The 9,473-nt window shown below is 43.4% G+C and overlaps 1 protein-coding gene across 2 annotated transcripts; it reads left to right on the top strand.

Moving 5' to 3' along the window:
• Positions 1–5,245: 5,245 nt before the first annotated feature.
• Positions 5,246–9,200, top strand: TMEM246 (transmembrane protein 246). Of its 2 annotated transcripts, XM_021715933.1 has the most exons (2): positions 5,246–6,496; positions 7,364–9,200. In XM_021715933.1, exons 1-2 carry the CDS (start codon positions 5,313–5,315, stop codon positions 7,365–7,367), a joined length of 1,188 nt encoding a protein of 395 aa, XP_021571608.1. In that variant the 5' UTR covers positions 5,246–5,312; the 3' UTR covers positions 7,368–9,200. The 2 variants fall into 2 exon arrangements, with proteins under 2 accessions (XP_021571608.1, XP_008063007.1); XM_008064816.2 differs by having other exon boundaries at positions 5,246–9,200.
• The last annotated feature ends 273 nt before the right edge of the window (positions 9,201–9,473 follow it).

The raw sequence follows: 9,473 nt of genomic DNA, 5'->3' as shown, positions 1-9,473 counted from the left end.
GAAAAGAGAGGCATAATAAGAGAGCCTGTGAGGTGCAATTGGGAAGTAACTGAATGGAGGTAAGAATCCAGAGCCTATTAGTCTTTTGCACCCAGGTACTGGAGAAAGTGGTGGTGCTTTCACATAGGAGAGCAAACTTGGGGAACGAATCATTCTTGAATACTCATCCCCTGCCCCTCAGCCTGGTGTTGTGTGTCCCACACCCTGTGTCTCCTTTAGTTTAATTTTCAGAAGTTGCACTAAAACGTAACTGTTGTTGTTCTATTTATTCACCCAAGCCCTCGTTCATTTCTTAGTGCCTGTGTCGTTTTGCTGTCTCCCTGAGCTCCGTTCCTTAGACGTGGTGACAGGCAGAATTCTGTTCAGAGAAGGGTGTGTTTCAAAGTACACTTGCAAGGCATAGATAAGAATTCATTAAACGTTGTTCTGTAGAATCAGGGCTGTAGAGTGCAGTTGTTACTAGGCCAACTAACAGATACCAGTCAGTCCATAGCGTTACTGGAGCATAGGTCAGAGCCTGCAATATCCTGGAATTCTGGAAATAGGCAATCAGAACGACAATGTGGACATAGCCCTCCTTCTGTCTCACCCATATAATTAGGCTAGAAGTAAAGAACTCCTTCCCCAAAATACCAGTGAAAACTCCTGTGTTTTTACATCTGTTCCCCTAAAGCCAGTTATCTTAAAATAGATTAGTAAAGTGAAAGAAATAAGTAGCACTGGATACCATACCCTACTGTGCAGCCATTGGTTAAATCCTTTAAGAAAACATTTTAAAAGCAAACAAGAACATACTCTCAAATGCCTACCTAACTCCATGTGACTGGATTTTTTTGGCAAACCAGTCATCTAGTCATTGGGGTGTTAAAGAGTCCCTATTCTTCATAACCCCTATGGCCCAAGGTGGGTGTGACAGATTGCATTATTGTTCAAAATATTTTCTGCCTCTTCCTGAAGAGGCATATATTTTCTCAATCATTGGCTCTAGGCTTCGCCATGTATGTTTTGGCACTCCCTTCTTGCAGGAAAATTACATAACTCTGCTCTGTTGAGCTCAGGAGTTATTATATGACTTGCTCTGGTCAATGAAAGGTGGGTGGAAATGACCTGTCACTTTTGAGCAGTGGCTTTGAGAGCCAGCTTGTGGTTCACTATCTCTCTTTTCTCTCTGCCACAAAAACAGCAATGTTTTAAAATTTGAGGGCAGGGGGCAGTTCCTAGATCACAGGCAACATGGAACAGAGGCACAATTGACCCATAATGAACAAGTAACATGAGCAAGAATTAAACCTTAGTTTTTATAAACCACTGAGACTTGGGGATCATTACCAAAGCCTTTCCGGACTCAGTAGTGTGTAATTATGGGGGTGGGAGGGGCTGGGTTTTATGCCCTGTTAGCATTCTAAAAGTTTTCCATACTCTCTGAGCAGATTGCTAGATGCTTTCTTTTCCCCTGAAGATTTTGAAATTGGCCTGTTGCTTTTCCTTTCTATTAAATCTTCACTTTCCACCTCCCCTGCTCTGTGAGAGTTCCCAGCCCCATTACTTTGGCCAATGGAGGGTGAATGGACTTGATCTGTGGCTCACTTAAACAGGGATATAAAAACACCTGCATGTTTTGACTCAGCCTCTTGTGCAACTTCCAGACAACGTAAGGGCATGCCCCAGATGGCTGTTTCTTCTGCAGCTTGGTATGGAGGGAGAGTCATGTGGAACAACCTGATTCTGACCTTCATTCTGGAGCTGTAAACCCAGCTGAGCCATAGCTATCCACAGACCCATGCACAAAAAATGCATGTTTTCATTGTAAGTTATGAAGTATTGGGGCTCTTGGTCACCCCAAGCAAGAGCTGATCGGTGTAGGTAGGGATGATGTACCCCTGAAATGAATCCTTCTTCTTTCCTGATCATCAGTAGAACAGCTGTCTCACAGCCATATTTTTTTTTAATTTTTTTTATTTTGAAGATGTGGGATACAATTCAGGGTCAGATATACAAATGGTCATTATGCAGGTACCCTTGTTGATGAAGTATACCCCCCCGGCAGTTTCCCACAACTGTCAATCCCAATTATAGTATTATAATTGTTCAAGATCTGCTTATGAGTGAGAACATGTGGTACTCAGTTCTTTGTTTCTGATCACTCAGTATTATAGACTCTTTAAGTCCATCCAAGTTGCTGTGAAGGTCATAATTTTGCCCTTCTTTGTGGCTGCGTAATATTTCATTGTGTATGTGTACCACATTTTTAAAAATCCAGTCCTCTTTCAATGGGCAGCATAGTTGGTTCCATGTTTTTGCTATTGTAAATAATGCTGCAAAAAACATGTGTGTGCAGGTATCTTTTTCATGGAGTGACTTGAGTTCCTCCGGGTACTCAGTTCCCATTAGGGGAATTGCAGGGTCATTTGGAAGGTCGATTTTCAGATCATTTAGGAATAGCCAAACTGTTTTCCACAGAGATTGTACTAGTTTACACTCCCACCAACAGTGTAGAAGTGCTCCTTTTTCCCCACGTCCTCTCCAGCATCTGTTGTTTTTTGAGTTATTGATGATGGCCATCCTGACTGGAATTAGGTGGTATCTAAGGGTGTTTTTAATTTGCATTTATTTGATGACTGGTGAAATGTTAATGATTTTTTTCCCCTTGAGTTGGAGTCTCACTCTGTAGCCCAGACTGGAGTGCAGTGGCAAGCTCCCAGCCACCACAGCCTGGGCTCCAGCGATCCTTCTGCCTTAGCCTTTCAAGTAGCCAGAACTACAGGCACACGCTACCACGCCTGGCTAATTTTTGATTTATTGTAGAGATGAGGTCTCACCAAGTTGCCGGAGTGGGTCTGGAACCTACAGGCTCAGGCAATCCACTTGCCTCGGCCTCCCAAAATGCTGGGATTACAGGCTGAGTCACCAAACCCGGCAAGATGTAATGATTTTATTGCCCCTAGTAGGAAAAGTTTCCAGGGACTAAAGTTCCTCTTTATGTCAATATTAGGTGCTTCCATTTCTGTCCCACCTGCCATATCATAATAAGTGACAGCGCTTACTTTATGCCCGGCATTTTCCAAGCTGCCTGCCTTATCTCGTTGACTCTGTGTCATTCTTCTTCTAAATAGGTCCGATTTCTTTGGGTAATAGGAAGGGCAGGGAAAGTAGTGTGAGCAGACAATCTTGACTGCCTCCTTCCCCAAGGCCAAAGGAGTGTGAGCTCAGCCCAGTTCTAGTACATGGCTTCCACTGGTAGTGATGTGGAACTGGTGAGGCCATGTAGATGTATAGCCACGTGATTTATTAATTCCACTGACCTGAGCAGATCAGAGGAAAAAGCAACCAGTTTGCAGTACCCTAGACGTTCACAAACCAGCAAACTCGAGGTTTTATACACTTCAAACCTCTCCTTGTTTTTTTCTCTCTTTGGATTCTATCCAGATATCATACTAGTGCTAGATAAACTGTCTCACCTCTGGGACATCTTAGTGCAATCTCCTTCTGTTGCTGAAAGGAAACTTGTTTCTCTACTTCCTTAAATTACCATGTCATTGTACTATAGATGTTTGGTATTCAACACAACTGCAGAGGGCAGGGTAGGCTAACTACTGTAATAAGTAAGTCTAAAAATCATTAGTTACTGGACACAAGTGGCTTATGTATTGCTCACAACACAGTCCACTCTAGGTACGGGAGGTGGGCAGTGTGAGGGCTTCTGTTCCATGTAGCCATTCAAGGACTTAGACCCCTGCTATCTGGTGGCTCCACCCACTTCTAGATGAGAGATACTTTCATGGAGGCTCTCCATTCAGCTGGCCAATGGGGAAAGGAAAATTGTGATGGCACATCTATTCTCAATCATCTTGGCCCAGGTGTCTCATCTGTCACTTTACTCACGACCCCACCTGGAAGGAGGTGTGTTAGGAAATGAGGTATTTCTGTGTGTCCAAGGGAAGAACATGAACATGAACATAAGAGCACGGGCCGACTCTGTAGCATAGCCACCTCTAATGGTGCCTGGGGAATCCTTCCTTTGTGATAACTCACAAGCTAGACTGCTTTCTTCCAAATGTGTGCAGACTTTATTCTTCTGGAGGCAAGAGGTTTACTTTCTGAACTATAGACACCATCTAGTTTTGCATTGATCTTGCTGGTTTTATACTGGCTTCGTTCTTTTAATTCTTTTTTCTGTCAGAACACTAAACCTACTTCTAAAATATTTTTTGCATTTATATTTTAATGGCATTTTTACTCTGCATTCTTTGGCTTCCTAACACATGTAAAATTCACAGTAACCCTACGAGGCAGGTATTATTATTATTGCATTTTAGAACTGAGGAATCTAAGATGTAAAGAGGTGAAGTGACTTTTCACCAAGCGGGAGCAGAGCTGGAATTCACACCAACAGATGCCTGATCTCAGGCTCATGTGCTGAGTCATCATGTCATAGAACACTACTTTCTGGACCAGGCTAGAGCAGCTGATTCTTTCATTCTTCAACTCTGCCTGTCTCTTCCCTCCCTTGCTAAAATGCTACTCTTGCTCTTCCTCCCGATGTTTCCTTCCCTTTCACAGACTGGGGCTCTTGAGTTTGCTTGCATATGGGAGATACTTTCTCTCACTGGTTCCCATGATAATTCTATAAAAATAAAACAGAACAATCAGGATTAAATTAATATGCAATTTTAACTATAGTTGCATAAGCTTAGGGAAATTTGAGTGAAAGATTACATTAAATAACAAAGACATTTTCGATTCCTAAGTATTCCTTTTCATGTTTGGAATGTGCAGAAAAGACAATTTTCAGAAACTACTATGCACAGTTAATCAACAAGTATTTGCTGTGCACTTATGCTGGAACTCACTCTAATATATATATACTTTCTCTGTGGCAAACCTTGTTTTTGTGTGACTATTTTAAGAACCCATGTCTATGTAGCTGGTGAATAGAAATAATGATCTTACCAGCCTACCTGAAGATTTTCTGGCACATTGTAAGTCTAACTAAATATTTTCAGGTGTGGAGACTTGGATGCACTGAGATCTTGTTACTTGTAGAAATAACAAGAGCATCCCAGAGATCATTAGCAGACACAACCAGTAACAGCTTACTGCAAAAAATGGTTTAAAGTCCCTAGTTAGGTGCACAACCTTGAATTAGAATTTCTAGTTTGATATGTGTTGAGTTCAGTCCTTGGATTTTTTTTTCAAGTTATCTTTACCATCCTCTACTTCCTCTCTCTTTAGGTTTGGCTTGTGATAATTCCAGCCCAAGTTCTAGGATGGTTCTTTATTCTTGGGACCAGACATGAGCAAAAGTTGAACTCATGAGTGCTTCAACCTCTCCAGCTGCCATGCTCCTCCGGAAGCTGAGGCGACTCTCCTGGGGCAGCACTGCTGTCCAACTCTTCATCCTAACGGTGGTGACCTTTGGCCTGCTGGCCCCCCTAGCCTGTCACCGGCTTCTTCACTCTTACTTCTATCTGCGCCATTGGCATCTGAACCAAATGAGCCAAGAGTTCCTGCAGCAAAGCTTGAAAGAGGGTGAGGCTGCCCTCCACTACTTTGAAGAACTTCCCTCCGCCAATGGCTCGGTGCCCATTGTCTGGCAAGCCACTCCTCGGCCCTGGCTTGTGATCACCATTATCACTGTGGACAGGCAGCCTGGCTTCCACTACGTCTTGCAGGTGGTGTCCCAGTTCCACCGGCTTCTTCAGCAGTGCGGCCCCCAGTGTGAGGGGCACCAACTCTTCCTCTGCAACGTGGAACGTAGCGTGAGCCATTTCGATGCCAAACTGCTCTCCAAGTACGTCCCTGTGGCCAACCGCTATGAGGGCACTGAGGATGATTATGGCGATGACCCTTCAACCAACTCATTTGAAAAAGAGAAGCAAGACTATGTCTATTGCCTGGAGTCATCCCTACAGACCTACAACCCGGACTACGTCCTGATGGTGGAAGACGATGCTGTTCCAGAAGAGCAGATCTTCCCAGTCTTGGAGCACCTTCTGCGGGCTCGCTTCTCTGAGCCACATCTCAAAGATGCTCTTTATCTAAAGCTCTATCACCCAGAGAGGCTTCAGCACTACTTCAACCCAGAGCCCATGCGGATCCTGGAGTGGCTTGGTGTGGGCATGTTGCTGGGGCCCTTACTAACCTGGATATACATGAGGTTTGCCAGCCGCCCAGGTTTTAGCTGGCCCGTCATGCTCTTCTTCTCCCTGTATAGCATGGGTCTGGTGGAACTGGTGGGTCGGCACTATTTCCTGGAACTGCGGCGACTGAGTCCTTCCCTGTACAGCGTGGTTCCTGCCTCTCAGTGTTGTACCCCGGCCATGCTGTTTCCTGCCCCTGCAGCCCGCCGGACCCTCACCTACCTGTCCCAGGTGTACTGCCACAAGGGCTTTGGCAAGGACATGGCACTGTACTCGCTATTGAGGGCCAAGGGAGAGAGGGCCTATGTGGTGGAGCCTAACCTCGTGAAACACATTGGGCTCTTCTCCAGCCTCCGGTACAACTTTCATCCCAGTCTGCTCTAGGGTGCCAAAAATGCCTTTCTGAAATTGGTCACTTCTTGAAGATTCAAATGTTGAGCTCTTTATTTAGACATGGTTGCTTACAGATATGTCATTGTTTACTGTTGCTAGGGGTATCTGCACTGGGACAACTGAGAAATACCCATAAGTTAAGAGCCTTGGCTGGCTTTGGTAACCCCTGGCAGAAGCAGCTGCAGGTCCAGACCTTTCTCCCTCCACACAGCCACACTGCCTCATGCAGTCGGATCCACCCATTGAGGGTGCATTTGGATACGAATTATATTCTCCATTTGTTTTTAAGCTTGTGACTGCCAAAAATCTTGTGCACAGTGATGTGACTGTTTTAGGACTTTAAGGGTAGAATTTGGTGAAAGGTGAGATCCTTTTGAATTGATTTTTTTTCTCATTGGGTATGAAAATGGATGTATGTTTAGAATATATGCCCAAGGAGGCAGGACCATGTGGATAGATTCCATTTGTTTCCTTGACCTTGTGTAATAAAAACTGAGAGAAGCCGTGCAGTGCCCAGCATCTTGGGGGCAGGTGATCTGCCTTTTCTGTTACCTGGCATTTTTCTTTCTGTATATCTATAGTGCACTGATAGTCGATATTGTTAGTGAGAACTTTGAGTCACAGCAAGATCTGGAAGAACCTTCTAAATCATCAAAGTCAGATTGCTTATGTTGAGTAGTGCTTTAATAGTGAATATTTCTATCATATTCTGGTTCTTTGAAAACTGTACATTTCCAAATGATATAGAATGGGTGAGCTCTTTACTAGTAGCACATCCTTTCCCCTAACTTTGCTGGCTGACTGTGCACCCTCATTTCTTTTTCTTTTAGGTAGCATGATGTTATAGAAGAAAAAGCCAGAACTGAAGTCAGAAGACGTGACCTTTTATTTCAGACCTCTGCCATGTCCTAATGACATGACTTTGTGCAGGTCATATAACCACTCTAGGTCTCAGTTTCTTTACCCATAAAATGAAGACAGTAATATCTACCTGATAAAGTTGCTTAAGGATTAAATGACAGAATGCATATAAAATACCTAGCAAGTGTTTAGCCCATAGAGGACACCTGGCAAATGCTCTTTTCTCTCCTTGCAATAAGCATATACAACTCAAGTATATTTTCGATAAAGAAATTAGTGATGTTGTTTAAAGTATGAGATAGGGCATAGGGCTGTCACCCATGTGGCTACTATCCCAGACCAAACACTGCTAGCATGAAGGCTGGCTTTTCATTGTGATCTCCGAAGGATGTGCTGCTTAGCTTTCATCTAGCCCCACCTCCAACCAAGCCAAAAATAAGAAGTGTTCATTCAGACTAGAAATGATCTGAGATGACTCCTGAGCATATTCTAAGACTACTGTCTGAAAATCACTTTTGTCAAAAGCTACAAATAAATGTTCTTTGACATATGTATCTGACTAGTGGCCAGCAAGTCCCTTCATGAAGACAGATAATTATATTAGAAAGCTCAAACAGTTGTCAAGTTTGTTTCAATTCTACATCTCTGTTTGCTTTTAAATTCCCACAGTGAGCTTCTACTTTGAGATCAACTCAAGAACTCTGAGGGAGCACACAGGAATTGATCACTTACACTCTAGAGATGAACAAATTGAGACCCAGAGATGTGAAATGGCTTCTCTGTGTTCACACAACTGAACAGCAACAGAGCTAGAATGGGAACATATCTCTTCTGACTTCCAGCCCCTGTACTTTTTCTTAACCACATTAATTTTATAAATATCTATGTGGTCAAAGTCTCTTTTGTAAAATCCAATTGTAACTTGAATTAAATAATGTCTCTGTAAGCTAAGATGGCAAAACTCATTGTCATGTTAGTTTGGGGAGCAAACAGATAAACTTATGTGTTGTGGTGTTATAGTGAGCTGTTGTGTATCCCCCAGGAATGTCCAAAGTGATCAGAGATACTGTATGACTTATTAGGATGTTCAGATTCCCCTCCTTCATTCCTCGTGTCCCTGTAACCTGTCCATCCCCAAGTTTAAGAACTGAACCACCTCCAACTTAGAACTCGTTAGAGTTTGTTGCATTAATTATTGGGTCTCCTCATGAAAGTTTTTTCACCAATCACAGGAGAACTACTCTAAACCAGCCAGGCCCAAGATAGGGAATCACTGCTGGTTTATGTCTCTGCTCTAATTCAGGTGTCCACTGTATGCAGACATTCCCTTCCTTGACTTCTTATGGAAGATGAATGCCATCCTCCTTGTCCAATTTCTCCACCTGCACATAAGACATCTTCCCCTATTTATCTTAAATAGGGTCTGCCATCTTTGGACATTTTCTGCAGATGTAGGCTCAGTTCTGCCCTTTTATCCCCACCTACTTCTAAGCCTCCATTTTGTTCCTTATTCCTAGAGTCTAATTTTTGTGTATTGTCTTTGATTAGGATAGCTAACAGCTTTACACCAAAGCTGAAGTCTCTCGTGTAATCCTAAGCAAGGGACTGGAGGAGAACTAAGATACAGTATCTTCCCATATCAAGGGGCATGGGTTACCAGGAGGGTGGAGGTTTCTATTAGGCTCACTCACCTTTCAGAGTTTAAATTATAAACAGGCCTAAGAAGCTCCCTCTTGTGACTGAGTGTATTTGCGTAGACATGTCAGTACAAATAAAAGCACCCATTTTGCTGAGGCTTCTTGAGAAGACTTCTGTCATTCTCTTCTCTCTTCTTTCTCCATGGATGGATTTTTCTGATGTGGCAAATAGTATGGCCCCCTTTCTCCTCTCACCCACCCAATAGTTGTGGAGTCCCAAGGAAGCCATTCAAAAGTATGAGCTGCTGACTACAAGCAAAGTGAATTGTATAATTATGGCCGTGGGTCCCTGGGTCACAGAAATGCCAGGACTCACATATTCTTCTGGATAAAACAACTTGGGGCCACCCCTACAGCCTAGACCATCTTACTTCTCACCAAT

The sequence above is a fragment of the Carlito syrichta genome, unplaced genomic scaffold (assembly GCF_000164805.1).
Source record: "Carlito syrichta isolate Samal-C Ts95f unplaced genomic scaffold, Tarsius_syrichta-2.0.1 Scaffold308053, whole genome shotgun sequence".
NCBI lineage: Eukaryota > Metazoa > Chordata > Mammalia > Primates > Tarsiidae > Carlito > Carlito syrichta.
The sequence above is the reverse complement of the archived record's forward strand: the minus strand, read 5'-3'. Positions and strand labels throughout refer to the sequence as shown.

Excerpts from the sequence above, each read along its gene's own strand:
- TMEM246 (XM_008064816.2), top strand. The coding sequence starts at position 5,313 with ATGAGTGCTTCAACCTCTCCAGCTGCCATGCTCCTCCGGAAGCTGAGG.